General features: G+C 36.3%; 1 protein-coding gene across 2 annotated transcripts in view; it reads left to right on the top strand.

The window, feature by feature from the left end:
• Positions 1 to 6423: 6423 nt before the first annotated feature.
• LOC149848681 (uncharacterized) overlaps positions 6424 to 22117 on the top strand; it is a 55341-nt gene continuing 39647 nt past the window's right edge. For both annotated transcript variants that reach the window (XM_089996863.1, XM_089996858.1), the window contains exons 1-3: positions 6424 to 7379; positions 8018 to 8145; positions 9900 to 10040. In XM_089996863.1, coding sequence (XP_089852989.1) covers positions 6498 to 7379; positions 8018 to 8145; positions 9900 to 10040 — 1151 coding nt within the window. In that variant the 5' untranslated portion in view covers positions 6424 to 6497. The remainder of the gene's footprint in view (positions 7380 to 8017; positions 8146 to 9899; positions 10041 to 22117) is intronic.

Below are 22117 nucleotides of genomic sequence, written 5' to 3'. Positions count from 1 at the left end.
AAGGAGCGTGCACATTTTTGTTCATCTTTTTTTTTAAATGAGAAAGTAAATTTGCAAGGTATGTGCAAATTTTTGTTTATTCTTGTTTAAATAAAAAAATAAATGAAAATTTGCATGTACCTTTCAAATTTACTTTTTTATTTAAAAAATATATAGAAATTCACAAATACCTTATGAATTTACTTTCTCATTTTAAAAAAATAAATGAAAATTTTTACACACCTTGCAAAATTCTTTTCTGATGTGAAAATTCACCAATTACATACACATGTTCATTCTGTGTTTTTCCACACATTATACAAAAGTAACACATATCCAACAACTTACAAGAATTAAACTAACTTCATTCCATATTATATACATAATTTATTCTCTAAAAACAAGACTTAGACAAATTTATTTTCTCTTATATACATAATTCATCCTCTTCAAAAAACAACACTAAAAAAATTTAATTTACTATTATATACATAATTTATTCTTCTCAAAAAACATGACTCAAACAACTTCATTCATAAATAACTTCAATTAAACATAACACACATTCATTAAATAATATACATAATAAAATTCAAACAACTACAATAATATATAAAGTTTAATTAATTAATGTATATAACAAAATTCAATCAACTTCAATAATATATAAAGTTTCAATTAATCAATTAATGTACATAACAAAAATACAAAAAGATGGTCATTAGCTCATTGATTCGTTATGTCACCCATAATTGCCCAGAGCTCCTGTAAACTCTCATCACCATCTGAGACCTCATTATCCGATGTCATCTCTACATTCACATGGGCAAGAACATCCTTCATCTTCGATTCTTCATCAACTTTCATTGTCGCAAACTCAACCCACTTTTTATTCTGCTCCTCACAAATGACCTTCCTTTCACGTTTATAGACCTTGATCAATCGATGCCTAAATGCAGTTACATTAGATTGAAAAAATGTCACTCAATAAACATGCTACAAACATCATAAAATAAATAAATAAAACATAAATACATAGCATAGTGTACCAATGAAAAATTTAATGGTTTGCATAATGCTATGTATCACATATATTCTACAATCATACATGTAACATTCATATACCAAGTGAACAACACAACAACAACAACAACTACGCCTTCATCCCAAAACAATTGGGGTCGGCGATATGAACCAAAAAAGAAAATCATTCTTGGTCTTCCACATGAATCCTTCTCCTCCAATGATTTCTATCCAATGTCATGTCCTCGGTGAGGTTCAAAGCATTCATATATTTTCCTATCACCTCCTCCCATGTCTTCCTAGACCTACCCCGACCTCTTTTAACTAATATATTTTCCCATTTCTCCATCCTTCTAACTGGAGCATCATTAGGCCTTTGCCGAATATGTCCAAACCACCGTAAATGATTCTCTCTCATCTTATTTTCAATGGGTGCAACGCCTACCTTCTTACATATCTCCTCATTCTGAATCTTATCTTTTATTGTATTTTCACACATCCATCTCAGCATACGCATCTCAACTACACTCATTTTTTGAATATGATGTCTCTTGGCAGCCCAACATTCCGTATTATATAGTAAAGTGGGCCTAATAGTTGTCCTATAAAACTTTCCCTTCAACCGCAATGGCATTCTACGATCGCACAACACTCCAGTTGCACTCTTCCATTTCATCCACCCAACCTTTATCCTATGATTTACATCTCCATCAATTTCTCCATACTTTTGAATGATAGATCCCAAATATTTGAAAGAATCATCCACCGGTATTTCGTGCTCACCAAGCTTCACTACACTCCCATCACTACTTTGTTGCTTACTAAATCGACATTCCATGTATTCTGTCTTACTTTTACTCAACTTAAAACCTCTTGCTTCTAATGTCTGTCTCCATAATTCTAACTTAGCATTAACCCCAGCTCTAGACTCATCAATCAAAACAATATCATCAGCAAACAACATACACCATGGCACATTTTCTTGAATTGATCTCGTAAGCTCATCCATCACTATAGCAAATAGGAAAGGGCTTAAAGCAGATCCTTGATGTAACCCAACCGTTATAGGAAAATTGGTTGTCAACCCTCCACAAGTGCGGACATTGGTTACTACTTCTTCATACATATCTTTAATTATACTAATGTACTTGAGAGAAACACCTTTCTTCATCATTGTCCACCATAGAACGTCCCTAGGTACTCTATCGTAAGCCTTCTCCAAATCAATAAAAACCATATGCAAATCTTTGTTCCTCTCTCTATTTTTCTCAATAAGTTGTCTAAGAAGATGTATAGCTTCTATAGTTGATCTTCCAGGCATAAAACCAAATTGATTCTCCGATATCATGACAACCTTCCTCAACCTAGACTCAATCACCTCTCCCAAAGTTTCATAGTTTGACTCATGAGTTTTATACCACGATAGTTTGTGCAATCTTCTATATCACCCTTATTCTTATATAGAGTCACCAAAGTACTCTTCCTCCACTCATTAGGCATCTTATTTGTCCACCAAATCTTGTTAAAAATATTTGTCAACCATTCTAAACCTTTCTCTCCCGAGCATTTTCAAGCCTCGATAGGTATACCATCTGGGCCAACTGCCCTTCTTGATTTCATTTTCTTCAAAGCCCCTGCAATTTCTTTCTTTTGAATCTTGCGCATAAAGTCACAATTCATCTCATGAAAAGGAATGGAGAAGTCTCTAAGATCTTGAGCATGACTTTCATTAAATAGCTAGCAAACATATACAAAAGTAATCACTAATTTGATTTCTTAGGAAAGTCTTGCACAATGTGGCTAATCATTCTAAGTAAATATCGTAACTAATTCTTCCATGAAAAAAATGAACCTGAAACACAAAATTAAACTGAATGAGTGCTTGAACAAAAAAAGCATAATATATAATAGGTAATAAAATTTTGTGTACCACCTCTACGATATTACTATCAACAAGTTTTGTATTATCCATCAAATTGTATAACCTTAACTCCTTTGCTTTTATATTCATCTCTTAAAGAACCTAGTGATAATTGCCCTAGTTGACATGAATTAAGACATGCAATATAAATTAATTGTAAGATAGTTATACAATTTGAATTTTATGTTATGTAACCGCATAACTTATCATATTCATATAATGGATACAACAAATAGTCAGACTCTAAGCAATTGCATGCCCCATCTTAATGTAGGGAAGTTTCGAGCATTTATTGTGAATTTCAATGTTTACTAATTAGTTTTTATTATAAAAAAGAAAAGAAAAAAAATATTGCTTTATAGTCTGATAGAGAAGTACATGGTTATGTAAATGGTTTTTAGCAGAACCTGTCCTACCATTTTTTTTCTGTGAAAACTACTAAGTCTATGAATCTTTTTAGGTGTTGTATCAAATATACACATGTTATTTTTAAAAGAATTCACATACAATCGAAAAAAACAAACACACCTAAAAAAACTTGTAATATAATTACTTTATTGACCTAAAAAGTTTTTTTTGAAAGTTAGTATTACTTCACTATATTTTGGCTAGTTCTGTAAAGTCTCACCCACCATAATTGTGTCGAGTGATTAGTCGTTAACTCCTTTACTTGCACCATGTGTAGACATCACAACCTACCTATGATTTTAAAATAAAAGATCATAGAATTATGCCCAACCTTTTCATGTAGATTTCTAAATTGAAGACTTCTATGTTCTTTATAAATGATGCATCAATTAAAGAAAATATCATAGAATCATGCAATATTTTGCACCAAATGCTTTTAACTTATAATAATAACCTAGATTATGGACAAACATAATTCTCTTTGGAACAACTGAGTTTGATGCATTAAAAAAACTATGAACTAGAAAGCAAAATGGACAGGTAGCAAGATTTTTTGACAAAACTCCATGATGGAAACATGCTACTTAAAAGAAAATTCTATGATATATATTGGTATCGATTTTTGAAGAAAATATCACAGAATCATGCAATATTTTGCACCAAGTGCTTTTAACTCATAAAAATAACTTAAATTATGGACAAACATAGTTTTCTTAGGAACAACTAAGTTTGATGCATTCAATAAACCACAAACTAGAAAGCAAAATGGACAAGTAACACAAATTATTTACAAAACTCCGTGATGGCAACATGCTACTTAAAAGCAAACTCCTTGATGTCGACTTTTATAGGTAACTATATGCGAAAATTCTTAAAGATCTAAACCCTAAACAACAAAATATACATATTAAGTTCACAATAACAATCAAACAGAAAGAAAAAAAACTATATTATAATGAAAAAAATAATAATAAAACAATATATATTACATGTGAAAAATCCCTGAAGATCGTAAACCCTAAACTGTAAATCTGGTGACAAATATTACATGTTTATGATGTAAAAACATCGTTGAAGACCTCTTTTATATTAAAGAAACTACATAGATCACATTTACAATGTTAGATCTATATAAAAGTGAAAAAATATGAAAATTGGTGTTTTCTACTTGGATTGCATATGCAAACAAAAGTAGAAAATTTTATATCCTTTTAAAGTTAATACAATCATGAGGCTTCTGGATAAAAATTGATAATTCGTGGATTACTGTTAGGAATTAATTTACACATAGTAGTGCATCAACATATCATTTCGTGGTGATATTGGATTTTGATGCAGAAAAGTCTAGATGCATTTTTTTTTTGTATTTTGGGGGGCTTCGCAGTGGGGAGTTAATTAACTGAATTCAAGCTTGGGATTGAGTTAGAGCCACAGATGGTAGCAACGAATCTCCATTCTCCTTGGATTTATCAATTAAATGAGTTAGATGGGTTTCAACTTACAGGGCATATGGACTTGATTTGGAGAATAGGAAGTTATGTGTTTGGATTGAGGCATGGTTATGTGCTCGGGGCAGAATGCCCTTTTAAGAGGAGGGGCACTTCACTGCCCCCCTACCCACCCCCTCGGCTATATTTAATAGGGGCGCTCCCTTTCATATGGGAGGCAGCAACTACATGGTAAGTGTTTTGCCCAGAAAACTGCTTTCGTTTGGATTAGATATTCAATTGAACTTCATCATTTAGCTAGATTTAGTATTTTTATAACAAGTATCATCAAGATATTGAATATGTTGCAATATCGCAAGGTGAAATTTTTGGATTTGGGCTGGAGTTCCAACCATGCACAACCCTTCAAACAAAATTTGGCTTCCATACATCAAATATAAACGGACCTTACAGATGATGCAAGCAAGACTTTTTTTAGACAATCCGAACCACGACACCCGCCACCCCCCGGTCATCAATAATCGGTCTCACATTGGCTGACCTCCACTTGGTAAAACCCTTGAGGTCTCCCTTGCCAACTGAAAAGTACACTCAGCTCCGACTTTGTGGCAAGGGACACCACTTATGCAAAATTTGGCTTACAAGGGCTTCACCTTTTTGGCTAGGGGCGATCATGGTATGTCACTTAGGATGGGATGACCACTGTTTGAAACCCCATGAGGAGTGTCCCTTGCCACAAATTAAAAGCTGAGTACTCCTGGTTGGACCAGAAGAACTTCAAGGGTTGTTAATGGGAGGCTTGCCAATGTGCAGTTAGAGATTGTAAGAGGGCAAGGTGCTTCATTGGCCTAGAAAAAAAACCAAAAACTATTCATGTGCCAAGCAAATTTCATTTATATTGCAATACATGCAACGCCACTGACAGCCTCCCATTTCCGCGTTTCTTGACATGAAGACCACCCCCATCTCTAAAAATGCCAAGATGGGTGGTTGTGTGGGCAGTGCACTATGCAGGCTTCCCTGCATATATCATGTGAATACTTGAAATGTATTGCACTATTAGCATGGTTTTCTTTTCATTATAAACAATTTATATTGTTAATAGTTTCTGATCAATGTTGTCAGTATGGCACTGAATCGTTTGGCAACAGATTCAGCTGTATAGGTTGATACCGATACTCAACTGATTGTTCTGTATGAGCCAAAAAATAATAAAATATTATTACGTGTCAATCATAACATGACACATGTTAAACCATTAAAATAATTTTAAAATAATATTTAAAATTATTTTTTAGTGTTTTTACATTTATTAAAAATAGCCGATTCAGGCTCGCAGCGTATCGAATTTTCTAGCGATACTATACTTATGGGCCGATAAGCACCGATACTGACAGCATTGTTTCTGATGATATATATCAAGATTTTCATATGTTTTGAAAACTTTTTTTTTCCAACGATTTCTCTCCTGCCAATCTTACATCATCGGATCTGATTAGGGTTCGGACTTGGATTGAGATTGGTTGCAGGAAATTTGGATCCGGATTCGAATAAAAAAAGATCAGGTCCGTATCCGAACCGTTTACAGTCCTACCTACATTCGTACCAGTGTGATAGGCTCAGTCTGGTGCAGAGAGGTGAATCAATGTTGATATGATAAAATGCTGCACTGAACCAATTCCACTTCCACCACCACCCGTTGGGGGCCACCGGTGGCCATGGAGACGTCCTGCCTCTGCTCTTCCCTCACCCATTCTCCGGCTGGAATCACCGGAAAGCGTACGGCACCGACAGCTGCTCGCCGTTCTTCTCTCAAGCTTTCACTTCACCCTCGCTCTTCTTCTTCTTCTTCTTCTTCGAAACCGCACGAACTCAACGACCCTTCTCCAATCTCCGGCCACGTCCGTCGCCCCGGAAACTCCACCTTCGGGCCTTCCTCCGTCCAGAAACCCGACCAAACCAAACCCAACCCACCAAAAAACTCGAACCCACTTCGCAATTTCGCCGGTTCTTCCAAGGTCTCAGAGAAGCTCTGGCTCTCCAACAAAATTTCCCCGGCTCCGTCCGACCACCCACCTCCCCAGTCCCCAGAGGAACCGACCGGGACCGCGGAGAACGAAGTTCGAGAAGAAAGACGAAGTGGGGTGCCTTCAGATGCGCCGTACAGGGAGGAAGGGAAGATTTTCGTAGGGAATCTGCCGCTCTGGATCAAGAAGAAGGAGGTCGCGGAGTTCTTTCGGCAATTCGGGCCTCTGAAGAACGTGATTCTGATTAAGGGCCACGGCGATTCAGAGAGAAACATGGGCTACTGTTTCGTGATCTATGGAGGGCCCACGGCCGCGAATTCTGCGGCCAAGGCCGTGGAATTCGATGGGGTCGAGTTTCACGGGAGGGTCCTCACTGTGAAGCTGGACAATGGGAGGAGGATGAAGGTGAGATCTGCGGAGAGATCGAAATGGTTGGAGGGCTCGGATTCGAAGGATTACCGGTCGAAGTGGCACGAGGAGAGGCATAACTCCTGCAAAGAGTTCCGGAGGGTCCTTGATACCGAACCAGAGAATTGGCAGGCTGTGGTTTCAAGCTTCCAAAGGATTAAGAAGGTACCAACGTCGATTATAATTCACTGAATTGTTGGTGTTCGAAAATGGATGCATAGACATGTTACAATTAATTTCAAATTCTAGTTGAAGGAAATGAATGCTCAAAGAAGGATGATGCTATGTAATTGTACACTGAAATGTCTTAGTAAGTGAATGCATCTAAATGTGTGTTTTTTAGAATGTGCCTGCTCTATGAACTAATTCTGAAGTACACAAATGTTGCAGAGGACAAAATACATTTTGACAACATTTAAATACTCTTTTAGCTAAAATTCTAACTCAGATATTTATAGCGGTGTTCAGCTTAAGATGATTCAATAATAAAGGATGCATGTGATTGCTATTTGTACTCGAAGTAATTCAGCACTTTGGTATAATTTTCAGTTGATATCAAGATGTTCTTATTGAATGTGCTTGTGCAATTGCATGTGTACCTATGTCAATTGAACTAAGGTGTGCAAGTTCTCTCTTTCGCTTCCTCGCTCATCAATGAGAGCTGGCTTACTTATTTTGCGTGTAGAATACTTTTCTGTAAGTTTGTTAGCTTTCTGTTGTTTATCTATGGATGCATTAGTTCTAACTGATTTTGAGGACTATAATGCAACTTATTGGCTTGCTTAAATGCTAATCTTTTTCAGCCTTCAAGAAGGGAGTTTGGATTAATGGTTAATTATTATGCTAAACGAGGTGACAAGCATCACGCACGTGCAACTTTTGAGGGTATGAGAGCAAGGGGAATAGAACCAAATTCATATGTCTATACCAAGTAAGTATAATTTTTATTCTTAATTTCTTTTGCTCCTTATTCTGGGTGTGGTTTTATGCTATTTTTGGTTTTGTCTATTCAACATATAAAGTATGGAAATGCTTGAGTTGAAGATGATGAGTTAAAGATGAAACAGATGGGAGGATTAAGAACCAGAGTAATACAAATAAAGTATAGAACTGCTTCATCTGAAAATGAAACAAATGAGGATAAAAGTGGAAGTAATACAGAAATGAATAAACAGTATAATTTTATGCGAGTCTGATAAACATTAAAATCACAAAGAGTTATATCAATAAAAAACACATACAGAATAACTGTCACAACGAAGAAGAAAATTCTGTACTCTAATAGGCACCTAAAATATTGTGAGACTATCTGAGAAAGATATAAGTACTTCCTCCTATAAGCTATATTTTTTATAATTTTCGATAGTGATGGTTTTATTAACAAAATTTCCTGCATTTTATGCCTGTATGGATGTCTTGTTGTTATGGATGTGTGTGGGATACTTGGGTGGACATGCATTACAAGTCATGGATACATTTTCCTATTAGGCAGCTGCATAAACGAACACTCACCTCATCTCCAAATTGATTTTTTGTCAACAAGTTATTGATATGCATGTGTACATGTGCTGCATATGAGATTTATAATTGAATCGCTATTCTAGTCAGCATCTTGATATGGACAAGATGTATTTTTTCTTTTCCCTTGTTTTTGGCTGGTATTGTGTGGGAGAGACTTGAACAAGCTGCATGAATTCTTCGAACTGATCACAGGTACATCACAACATCCTCTTTAAAAGCTGCATTAAATGTGGTTGGAGGCTTCGCTGTCATGATCTTCAACTATTAATTCAGAGGGTACACTTACATATATTTAGCAAAATTTGTATATAAGGGCTCACTGATTTTCTATGCTTAATTTCTTCAACTGTTAATGTTCATGCTAAAATTACTCCTGTATAACATAATTATAGGCTAACCTGATTTAGTCCAAGAGATTTCTCCAGTTGTTGCATTACAACCTTTCATATATAACTACATCTTATAGAAGACATTACTGTATTTATTTTAACATCTAGAGTTTAGTAGCTTTTCCGTCTCTTGGTAAGGCTTGACATAAACATCAGCAGACGAGAGGTGATGGATGACTTGTGCTATTTTCCTTCAGAATTCATATATATATATATATATATATATATATATATATATATATATATATATATATATATATATATATATATATATATATATATATATATATATATAAGGAGTATAGGACCCTGTTGCTGTTTTGAGATGTAAACTTTTTCTTATGGAGTATTGGAGGACACTATTCTTGGTTATGGTTTTGTCCTCTTTGTTCTCACACTAAGTTACTTTGGATTCATTTGGTCTATATCGGTCATTTTCCTGATGGCTGGCCAATTTTGTGATCTATATAAAAGTTGTGTCAGGATTTATAATTTTATATGTGATTAAATGTCCATTAAATGGTCCAGATCCTTCATTGAATCATTATCTTCTACTAGATTCTTTCATATGATGATTGAAACTTTTTTATTGTCTTTGTGATCAACAGCCATTAGAATCTTTAGAGTATGCCTCTTCTATGAAAAGATTTAGGTGCGAGAACTATCTTTCTTCGAAGAACTGAACCAAATTGATTGCATCTACAAATTCTGACAAGATTACAGCACATGCTAGTATGTTTTTTGCATAATCTCAGTTTAAGATTGTTTCATGCAGCCTTGTTCACGCTTATGCAGTTGCCCGAGACATGCAGGGGGCAGTAGCTTGTGTGCAGGAAATGAAGTCTGAGGACATTGAGATTACTTTGGTGACGTACAGTATTCTTATTGCTGGCTTTGCCAATATTGGTGATGCTAAGTAAGTAGCTTCATGCATCTGTATGCATTTTTTTCTGTGTTATCTTTTTTCTCATTTGTTATTAAGTTTTCAAATTCTGAAATGGGACTTTTGGCGTTGACTGTTGTCTTTTATCATTTTCTCTTCTGGAAATCCAGTGTTCATTCTTCAGAAAACTTCATTTTGGGCTTGACTGTTATTATTATTTTGCATGATTTTAAGCATAGCTTGAATTGAAAATCAAATGTTAGGTTTCAAAAAAAAAATAATCTTGGATCAGATTCCTTACAGTTCCTGAAGGCTTGATGTAGGAATTGACTAGTGTCAACTTGTCGAATTCCAATAGATGATGCAATATATGATGGTTTTCCTTCTAATTCCAGGAAGAAGAGGCCTCCTAATTTTCCTAGTTCGAGGAATTAGCTGCCTCCATAGAATTCTAGAGAATTCTCTATACTTTCATTACTTAGATAGATGCTTACAATGGAAGGCTCATGTATTTATACTCCTTTCCTAACCAGAGGCGTAGACCCAAATTATCAACCCAATTACTATATCTGGATCCAAGATCCAAATGCATACTCCTAACTAGGACTAAGAACCATCAAGGCACATGTAAACTCAGACTCAAATATGTCAGATAAGCCGAAACATATAAGAAATCCAACTAAACTCAGCATATTACCAATCAAACCTACTACACTACTATGAAGGTGGTGGGCTCGTAACATTAATAAGCACTTTCTGGTATCAACTCTTTACACATTATAATATACTTAGTATGTTTAACCATAGTTAATGCCTTATTCTTGGCAGTATGGGTTTCCCCATGGAATATCTATTTTTTGCAGCAATCTTTTTCCTGTAGTTGAGCAATCTCTTCTTCATTGATTGGTGTTCCTCTTTTTGATACATGTGTAAAAATATCTTCAAAGATGTGCACTACAAGCACAAGCTCCACAAAGGGATACATGTACAAAGACACACCAAGAACACTTGAATAAAAGTACACAAAGGTACAAAGAGAACACTTGAAATGCAAAAAAAAGAATCTATTGAGCAAGGGTGAGCACAAAGGCTCCCAAAAGAATAACTTACAATAGTGGGGATACACCCCTATTTATAATACAAGAGGAGACCAAAAGGAGGGGCTCCTACTAGACGTTGGAGGGGGGTCCAACGTCTCCCCCTCCTTTGACTTTTAGTCAAAAAGGTAAAAGAAAAAAAGAAAAGGAAAAAGGAAGAAAAGAAAAGAAAAGAAAAGAGAAAAATAAAAAGAAAAAGGAAAAGGAAAAGAGAAAAGAGAAAAGAGAAAAGAGAAAAGAGAAAAGAGAAAAGAGAAAAGAGAAAAGTTACATGCACATTCACAAGTGTGAATATGCGTAAAATGGGAAATGACAGAAATGCCTCTGAGGCTACATAAAGAATATATATATATATAATAGTAGATACATATGCATATATATATATATATATATATATATATGATTTGATACAATTTAACACCCCCCCTCAAACTTAGGGCATGATGACCGAAAGTTTGCCAAGAAGAAAATTAAATCTGGGGGAGCATAGCGCCTTTGTGAAAAAGTCTGCCAACTGGTATTCTGAAGTCACATAAGGAAGGTCTATGATTTTCTGTAAGTAGGCTTCTCTGACATAGTGGCAGTCCATCTCAATGTGCTTGGTACGCTCATGAAAAGTGTGATTTTTAGCAATATAGATTGCACTTTTATTATCACAATGCAATCGTGTAGGTCCTTGGATCAGTACTCCCATATCCTGCAACAATTGATGAATCCACACAATCTCCATAGTCGTGGAGGTCATGGCTCAATATTCTGCTTCTGTTGAGGAAAAAGACACCTTCTGTTGTTTCTTGCATCTCCATGAGATCAGTGATTCACCTAGAAAAATACAAAAATCAGTGGTGGAGTGACGATTATTTGGGTCACCTCCCCAGTCATAGTCAGTATATACAATCAATTCTAAATTAGAAGACGAGGAAAGAAATACTCCCTTGTTTATTGTGCCCTTTATGTATCTGACAATATGAAGTACAACACTCATATGAACTGATGTGGGGGCATGCTGAATGAGTTATGTCTGGCCGTGTGATACTAAGATACATAAGTGATTCCACAAGCTGCCGATAGAGAGTAGGACTTTTCAAAGAAATTCCATCATCACCCTTCATTTTTGAGCCCACAACTTCAGGGGTCTCATAAATTTTTTCATCGGTAATGCCGGACCTGTCAAGAATCTCGCAAGCTAGTTTAGTTTGAGACAAAAAATAACTTCTATGAGAGTAAGCAACTTCAATACCCCAAAAATATGTCAGATACACTAAGTCTGACATTTTAAACCTTTCTTTTAGAGTGGATTTGATATTTTTGATTCCCTTAATTTCATTGCCTGTTATTAGCATATCATCAACATATAACAACAAAATTACAATTCCTGCATAAGACTTTTTGACAAAGAGAGCAGTGTCAGTATAACAAGAATTTAATCCAGTTTCAACCACTACTTCATTAAATCGATCTTACCAAGCCTTTGAGGCTTGTTTTAAACCATACAAGGCTTTTCTAAGCCGAAGAACTTTACCCTTTGGTATATTCATGCCAGAGGGGGCCTCCATGTAGACTTTTTTGTTTAGGTCCCCATTCAGAAAGACATTTTTAACGTCCATTTGATATATGTTCCATTTTTTAATTGATGCAGTAGTGGTTAAACATCTCACAGTGACCATTCTTGTCATAGGAGCAAAGGTTTCTTCGTAATCAATACCATATTCCTGGCTATAACCTTTTGCTACAAGCCGGACCTTATATCTCTCAAGAGTCCCATCACTCTTGGTCTTAACCTTAAAGACCCATCTACATCTTATTGTCTTTTTCCCTTCTGGAAGACTTTGAAATTCCCAAGTTTTGGCTCTGTTAAGGGCATTAAGTTCATTATCTATTGCATCTCTCCATTTTAATCTTTCTTTAGCTTCTTCAAAGTTTCTGGGTTCTTCATACGTGTGAATGGCAGTAAGGCAGGCCCTATGTTTTGGGGAAAAAGATTCATAAGATATAAATCTGGAAGGGTTTCTCCTAGGTCTTTCAGTTCTTCGTAAGTTGCTATCTTGAGATGGCTCACTAAAATCATTATATCTTTCCATCACACTTCTAAATGTATTTATTGTAATGAGATATTGCGGAAATATAAAGAGTGCATACAAGCACTTATAACAATGAATAAAAGAGACAATATCACAAGTCCACAAAGGGACAATACAAGCACAAGCCTTTAAGAAGACAACAATATAAAAAGCCTCTTATTGAGAAGAGAGAAAGCTCTCAAGAATGAAAATACACAAGGGGTTCACCCCTATTTATACAAGAGGGAGAGAAGGAAAAAGGAGGGCCAAAGGGCCTCAAAAGGAGTGCCAAAAGGGGGCTCCCATAGAGTCGTTGAGAGCCCCCAACGGTCACATTTGTGACCGTTGGGGGCTCCAACGACTCTATGGTTGAAGCCCCTTTTAGTCCTCAAAAAATACAAAAAAGAATTCTAAAAAATAAAAAAAGAAAATTACATTTTATGAAATTCGAAAATAGTTGTTTTCTAAAACAACTATGTGAAATTACAAAAATACCCCTATCGGGTATTGATGTAATATACAGTATATATATATATGTATATATATATATACTATGTCACATGGGTGCGGGCGCGGGTGCGGGTGCAGGTGCGGGGATTCGGCACTTCCAAAAAACCCGGGTGCGGGGGTGCGGCAGGGGCAAAAATATAAAATATATATATATATATATATATATATATATATATATATATATATATATATATATATATATATATATATATATATATATATGCGACGCGGGTTTTTTCAAATTTCATTTTATATACAGTTGCACGCACCCATTTCGTCAGGAGAACAATGGAAATCCTTTACTAAAAAGAACCATCATTATCATTTATTATGGAGAGAGAAAATCCTTTACGAAAAAGGATTGAAAAAGCAGCTGCTGTCAGCTGTCATTTATTGTGGAGAGAGAAAATCCTTTACGAAATTGAAAAGGCAGGAGCAGCAGCTGCTGTCATTTATTGTGGAGAGAGAAAATCTTTTACGAAATTGAAAAGGCAGCTGCTAGCAGAATTGTTTTTTCAAAAAAATTTCGCAGCCCATTTCGTAGGGCAATTTTTTTTTTTTTTTAAAAAAAAATCCAAACAAAAATGGACCGAAATGATCCTGGTCCGCACCCAGGATTGGGTTGACCGCACCCGGTGCAGCACCCGCACCCGCATCCGCGTCGAGTCTCGTCGACGCGGGTGCGGCACCCTGCTAGCCGAATCCCTGTGACATAGTATATATATATATATATTAGATACATTTTAACACCCCCTCAAACTTTACGGGGAAATGACAGAAAGTTTGCCAAGAAGAAACATGAAGCGAGGAGCCAGAAGAGCTTTAGTGAAGAAGTCCGCCAACCTATGTCACATGGGTGCGGGGGTGCGACACTTTTAAAAAAACTTGGTTGCGGGGGTGTGGCAAAAATATAAAAAATTATATATATATATTTTATATATATAAAGTCCAAAAGTTGGACATAAATGACCCTGGGTGCGTTGACTGCACCCAAGGTCAGGTTGACCGCATGGGGTGCGGGTACGACGCGGATGCGGCACCTAGTTGAAGAGTCCCTGTGACATAGCCGCCAACTGATATTCTGAAGTGACATATGGCAGAGCAATAGTTCCTCGTAAGAATTCGTCACGAACATAGTGGCAATCCATTTCGATATGTTTTGTACGTTCATGAAAAGTATGATTGCTCGCAATATAGATGACACTCTTGTTGTCGCAACATAGCTTTGAGGCTTCGGTAATATCAACTCCCATGTCTTTAAGCAAACTGCGAAGCCATACAAGTTCCATTGTCATGGTTGCCATAGCCCGATACTCAGCTTCAGTGGATGATAATGAAACTTTCTGCTGCTTCTTGCATCGCCAGACAATCAAAGAGTCCCCTAAAAAGACACAAAAACCAGTAGTTGAGACTCGATCATTGGGATTACTTCCCCAATCCGCATCAGTATAAGCAAGAAGATTCAAGGAAGAAGAGGAGGATAGAAATAGCCCTTTATTGATAGTATTCCGAATGTAGCGGATGATTCGGAGAACAACACTCATATGCACAGTTGTAGGAGCATGCTGAAATTGGCTAACTGAGTGAACCGCATGAGTGATATCTGGTCTGGTGATGGTTAAATAGGTAAGAGACCCAATGAGTTGTCTGTAAGGTGTGGGATCTTCCAGAAGAACCCCATCCTCCAACCGCAATTTGGCATTAATAACCTCGGGAGTCTCTACTTTCTTATCATCAGAAATCCCAGACTTAGAACATATATCTGCAGCAAGCTTCATCTGTGACAAAATATATCCTCTAGGAGAATATGCAACCTCAATGCCAAGAAAATATCTGAGAAAACCTAAGTCAGACATATCAAAATTATCTTTTAACATATTTTTAACATTGATAATACTACTTTGATCATTCCCAGTGATAATCATATCATCAACATAAAGCAACAAAATTACGATACTAGAACCTGCATGTTTAACAAAAAGAGCAGTGTCAGTATAACAAAAGTGAAATCCTAACTTTATCATGATATCACTGAAACGATCATACCAAGCCTTAGGGGCTTGTTTAAGACCATACAAGGCCTTCAAAAGCCGAAGTGTTTGACCTTGCTTAATATTTATTCCGGGTGGCGGATCCATATAAACTTCTTCACTTAAACTTCCATTTAAAAAGGCATTTTTTACGTCAAGTTGATAAATATGCCATTTTTTGGTTGATGTGACAGCTATTAAGGTCCTGACACTAGTCATTCGAGCTACGGGAGCGAATGTTTCTTCGTAATCAATGCCATATTCTTGGGAGTATCCCTTAGCAACTAATCTAGCTTTATATCGTTCTAAAGAGCCATCGCTTTTAGTTTTAACTTTGAAGACCCAGCGACAACCAATAGGTTTTTTGTGTGAGGGTAGATTAACTATTTCCCAAGTATTGGCCTTTTTTTAAAACATTTAGTTCAACTTGCATTGCTTCAACCCAATGAGGTATAGATTTAGCTTGATTATAGTGGGCCGGTTCAAAATAAGAATGTAGGGTTATTAGACATGCCCGATAGTTGGGAGTTAAGGAATCATAGGATACAAACCTATTTGGGGGTATTGATATTCTAGAAGAATGCCTAACTTGTGGTTCCTCAGTGGATTTAGAAATTTGAGAGTATTTTTCAAGGGCACTAATAGGATTTTCTTGATTTCTTCTTGAGTAAACATTTATATTGGTATCACTATCATGAACATTTATATTTGAATCACTATCATTTGAGAGTGTTATGTCAAGAGGGGATACCTCACGAGTATCGTCTATGTTTTCAAGAAAATCTTCTTGTATGTCATCAATAAGATCATATAAGAATACATAATCAATTTCATTTGTTTCTTCTATTTTATCAAAACCATTTTCTTCTTCTAGAAATGTTACATCTTTTGAAATATATAGTTTATCATTCTTAAAATCATAACATCTATACCCTTTTTGATTTTCACCATATCCCCAAAAAACACATTCAATAGCTTTTGGATATAACTTATCCCTTTTATGTAGTAGGACAAAACATTTGCAACAAAAAATACGAAGACGATTGAAATCAGGTGAAAATTTAAAGAGTTTTTCATAGGGAGAAGCATTTTTTAACTTAGAAGAGGGCATTCTATTGATTAGATAGGTTGAGGTTAGAACGGCTTCGGCCCAAAACTTCTTTGGAATATTCCTAGAAATAAGTATTGTTCTAGCGGTTTCTATAATGTGCTTATGTTTCCTTTCTGTTAGACCATTTTGTTGAGGAGTCCTAGGACATGACTTTTGATGACAAATGCCATTTTGGGTTAAATAACTTTGGAATTCGTGAGATAAGTATTCGCCACCGGAATCGGATCTTAAAATAGATATGTTACTTTGAAATTGATTTTGAACCTTTTTATGAAAGTCTTTAAAGAAAGTAAATACTTCCGACTTATGACTAAGGAAATAAACCCAAACATACCGAGTAAAGTCATCAATAAACGTAACATAATATGAATAGCTCCCTTTAGACATAACCGGAGAAGGCCCCCAAACATCCGAATGCACCAATTTAAAAGGCCTTGATGAGAGAAAAGTTCTAATTGGAAATGAAATAGACTTCATTTTTCCAAAAATGCAATCTTTGCAATTAATTTATTTTTCCTTACAAAATTTGTTTCCATAAGGAAAGAGATACATTTTGGAATAACTTGGATGACCAAGTCTTTTATGCCAAGTTTTCATGTTTTTTTCTTGGACATAAGAACAAAAAAAGTTTGTAGGGAAATCAAGATGGTCCATATAATAGAGGTCTCCCTTTCTATGGCCTTGCCCAATCCGCTTCTCGGACCGGAGATCCTGCACAAAGCAACCATTAGATGAGAAAGATATTTCACATCCATGGTCGGCAATTTGAGAAACCGAAAATAGGTTTAAATTTAGTTTGGGAACAACTCTTACTTTTGGAACACAAAAATTTTGTGAATCTTTAAAAGAGCCAATACTTGAAATTTTCAAAAAAGTTCCATCGGCCGTAGAGACACAAGAGTCCTTTGAATTGGTGCAAACATCACTAAGTGCATTTTCATGAGGGGTCATATGAAAAGAAGCTCCAGAGTCAAGGATCCAAGAATACGTACCAGGTGATGATGATGAAGCAATAGCCGCACCCGATGTGGAGGAAGAAACTTTTAGCATTTGTTGGAGAGCCATAGATATTTGTCCAAGAGTTTCTTTAATGTCATTGTTCTTGCCTTCATCTTCCTTGGTGGTGGTTTCTTCAAGAGAGACCACTTTAGGCTTGAAGGTTCCAATAAGCTTTGGACAAGCGGGTCTAATGTGACCCAACTCATTGCAATAATGACAAACAATCATTTTTCTTCCTCCATTGTAGTTTCCTTGTTTTTCAAAATGAGGAGGCTTATAGGTTCTAACATTGTTACCCGGTTTTGATACGACAAAGACTTCATCAACATGCTTACTCATGCCAAGCCTTGTCTCCTCTTGAGTGATTTCGGCAATAGCATCCTCAATAGGAGGAAAAATAGATCTATGGAGAAGTGAAGATCTCACTTGCTCAAATTCGGGACGTAGCCCAAAAAGAAATTGAAACAATCGCTCTTGTTCCATTTGTTTTTGCCTTAAATCAATATCTTCCATAGAAACCCATTTTGGCTCCAAGAGAGCCAATTCATCCCATAGTGGGTTTAGGGCACTATAATAGTCTTGAATGCTAGAATCACCTTGCTTGGTGGTTCTAATCTTTTCTTGCAAGAAGTATGCTCTTGCAAGATCTTTTTGGGTATACATACCCCTCATAAAGGACCAAGCCTCATTGGCTCTACGAAATTTAGCTATATTAGCACATACCTTAAGCTCCACATTGTTCATAAACCACGCAAGGATTTTTGCGTGATTGCTTTTCCAATCTTCCATTTTCTTTTGATGACTTTCAATGGCCTTGAGGCGAGCATCTCCCTCAAGAGCCTTTTCTTGACCTTCTTCCATCTTCGTGAGCACAAGCTTTGGTTCCAGATGTTAAAATACATTTAATTCATATATACATATATATTTATATATATATATATATATATATATATATATAATACCCGATAGGGGTATTTTTGTCATTTCACAAGTACCCGATAGGGGTACTTGTTTTTCTTATTTTATTTTCCTCTTTATTTTTTGTAAATCACTTTTTTATTTTTTGTTTTTTGCTCACACAAAAGGGGCCCCACTATGTAGTCGATGGGGCCCCCAACGACTACATGGGGAGCCCCCTAGGTGGCTCTCCTTTTGTGGCCTCTTGGCCCTCCCCCTCTCCTTCTCTTGTGTATAAATAAGGGTGACCCCCTCTTGTATTTCTCACTCTTGAGAGCTCTCTCTCTTTCAATAAGAGACATTTATATTTTTATGTTGTGTTGTCTCTTGTGGGTTTGGGTATTAACCGTTGTTGTTTGTTCATTCGTGGATGTTGTAAGTGCTTAGTGCACTCTTTGCTTTTCCGCATATTTCATTACATGGTATCAGAGCCTTGTGTATGCTCTTCTTCTTAATATAGCTAGTTGTGTAGCTATATCTTTTTCTTGTTATATCTCTCTTCTTTTTATCCTCTTGTAAGTGATTATCATGGAAGGAGAACAAAAGATTGATCTCTCCTTCAAGCTCAATGGATCCAACTACATGATGTGGGCCGCCGCCATGGAAAACATCCTCAAGGGGAAAAAGCTTTGGGGATACATTATGGGCACTATTCCGAAACCGCAACTTCAACTAACTAAGATGGAAGGTGATCAAGAGAAAGCTCTTGAAGGAGATGCCCGCATGAAGGCCATTGAAGATCACCGATCTAAAATAGAAGATTGAGAAAGTAAGCATGCCAAGATTCTTGCTTGGTTCATGAATAATGTAGAGCTCAAGATTTGCGCCAACACTGCCAAATTTCGGATGGCAAATGAAGCATGGTTCTTCATGAAAGGTATGTTTACCCAAAAAGACCTTGCTCGTCAATTCTTTCTTCAAGAAAAAATCCGGACTATCAAGCAAGGAGAAATGAGTGTTAGGGATTACTTTAGCACTCTTGGCCCTCTATGGGATGAGCTATCTTTACTAGAACCAAAATGGGTTTCTAGTATAGATGTGGAATTAAGGAGAGAACAAATGGAAAAAGAACACTTTTTCCAATTTTTACATGGGCTTAGGCCCGAATATGAGCAAGTTAGATCCTCCCTCTTACATAGATCCAAACCTCTTCCCTTAGAAGATGCCATAGCCGAAATATGCCAAGAAGAAACCCGTCTTGGCATGATTAAAGGAGGAGATGATGTCTTGGCCGTATCAAAACCCGACAACCACATGAAAACTTACAAACCTCCACATTTTGGAAGACAAAATAACTATAATGGCAATTATAGAAAAGCCATTTGCCACCATTGTCAAGAACCGGGTCATATAAGACCTAATTGCCCTAAGTTGAATGAAGCACCAAAAAATAAGGTTGCTTCCGTTGAAGAAGCTACTCAAAAGAAAGAGGAAGCAATCAAAGGAAATGACTCTTTTTCTCTTGCTCAACTATCGGAAGCACTACAAACTCTACTCAAGATTCCATCAACTTCGGGTGCCGCCGTAGCTTCTTCCTCTCCTCTAGGTATGTCGTCTTGGATCCTTGACTCTGGAGCTTCCTTTCATATGACCCCTCTTGAAAATGAGCTTTCCGATTTATGTAATAATTATAAAAACTCCTATGTTTCAACTGCCGATGGTACATCTTTACAAGTAAAAAGTTTTGGAACCTTAAACTTTTCAAAAGATTTCTTTGTGCCAAACGTGAGAGTTGTACCTCAACTTAATTTAAATCTCCTCTCTGTTGCTCAAATATGTGATCATGGATGTAAAATCTCCTTCTCAACTAAGGATTGCTCTATACAGGATCTCCGGTCCGGGAAGCTGATTGGGCAAGGCCATAGGAGGGGAGATCTCTATTACATGAGCAACTTGAAACTCCCCACTAACTCTTTTTGTAACCATGTTCAAGATAAAAATATTGATATTTGGCATCAAAGACTTGGACATCCAAGTTTCTCAAAAATGTACTCCTTTCCATTTGGAAAGAAATTTTGTAATGAGAAACATTTTGTTTGCAAGAATTGTATTTTTGGCAAAATGAAATCTACTCCTTTTCCAAACCGAACTTTTGTGTCCAAAAGACCTTTTGAGTTAGTCCATTCGGATGTTTGGGGTCCTTCTCCCGTCATGTCTAAAGGAGGGTACTCCTATTACGTCACTTTCATCGATGACTACACTAGGTATGTATGGATCTACTTTCTTAATTTAAAATCTGAAGTCTTTGACTTTTTCAAAAAATTTCATATGATAGTTAAAAATCAGTTCTCAAGTAATATCTCTACTCTTAGATCCGATTCGGGTGGACAATATTTATCAAATGAATTTCAAAACTATTTAGAAGTAAATGGAATTTGTCATCAAAGATCGTGTCCTAGGACTCCCCAACAAAACGGTTTGGCCGAAAGAAAGCATAGACACATCATAGAAACCACTAGGACACTCCTTATTTCCAAAGAAATTCCAAAGAATTTTTGGGCCGAAGCGGCCTTAACCTCAACTTACTTAATAAATAGAATGATATCTTCATCCTTACAAAATACATCTCCATACGAAAAATTATTTGAAAGAACACCCGACTTCAATAGATTAAGAGTCTTTGGATGTAAATGTTTTATCCTTACTCATAAACGGGACAAATTATCTCCTAAAGCTATTGAATGCGTGTTCTTGGGTTATGGAGAAAATCAAAAGGGTTTTTGATGTTTTGACTTGAAAAATAACAAACTCTATGTATCCAAAGATGTAACATTTTTGGAAAATGAAAATGGTTTTGTGAAAACTAAAGATATTGACGAAAGTGAATATACTTTTTTATTTGATCTTCTATCTCAAGAAGATGAGACTCCTCAAGAAGAGGAAATCTCTAATGTATCTTTGAATGACCTAGAGGAAATTCCTCTTGATAATGTTATAAATGAGAATAATAGACCAATCCAAACATATGTTAGGCGTGGTCAACAATCTCAGATGAGTGCCTTAGAAAAATACTCTCAAGGATCCAACATAGAAGAAACCTCGTTAAGGAGATCCAGTCGGATCTCCAATCCTCCTAATAGGTTTGTTTCCTATGAGTCCCTAACTCCAAGATATAGAGCATGTCTAATTGCGTTGCATTCATTTCATGAACCCTCACACTATAATGAGGCCAAAGATATTCCCCAATGGGTTGAAGCCATGAACTTAGAGCTTAGTGCCCTTGAAAAAGCAAAAACTTGGGAAATAACTTCGTTACCCACTGGAAAGAAATCAATAGGATGTAGATGGGTCTTCAAAATTAAAACCAAGAGTGATGGTTCATTAGAACGTTATAAAGCACGGTTAG

This window comes from Nuphar pumila, chromosome 1, assembly GCF_984573655.1.
Source record: "Nuphar pumila chromosome 1, dmNupPumi1.hap1.1, whole genome shotgun sequence".
NCBI lineage: Eukaryota > Viridiplantae > Streptophyta > Magnoliopsida > Nymphaeales > Nymphaeaceae > Nuphar > Nuphar pumila.
The sequence above is the reverse complement of the archived record's forward strand: the minus strand, read 5'-3'. Positions and strand labels throughout refer to the sequence as shown.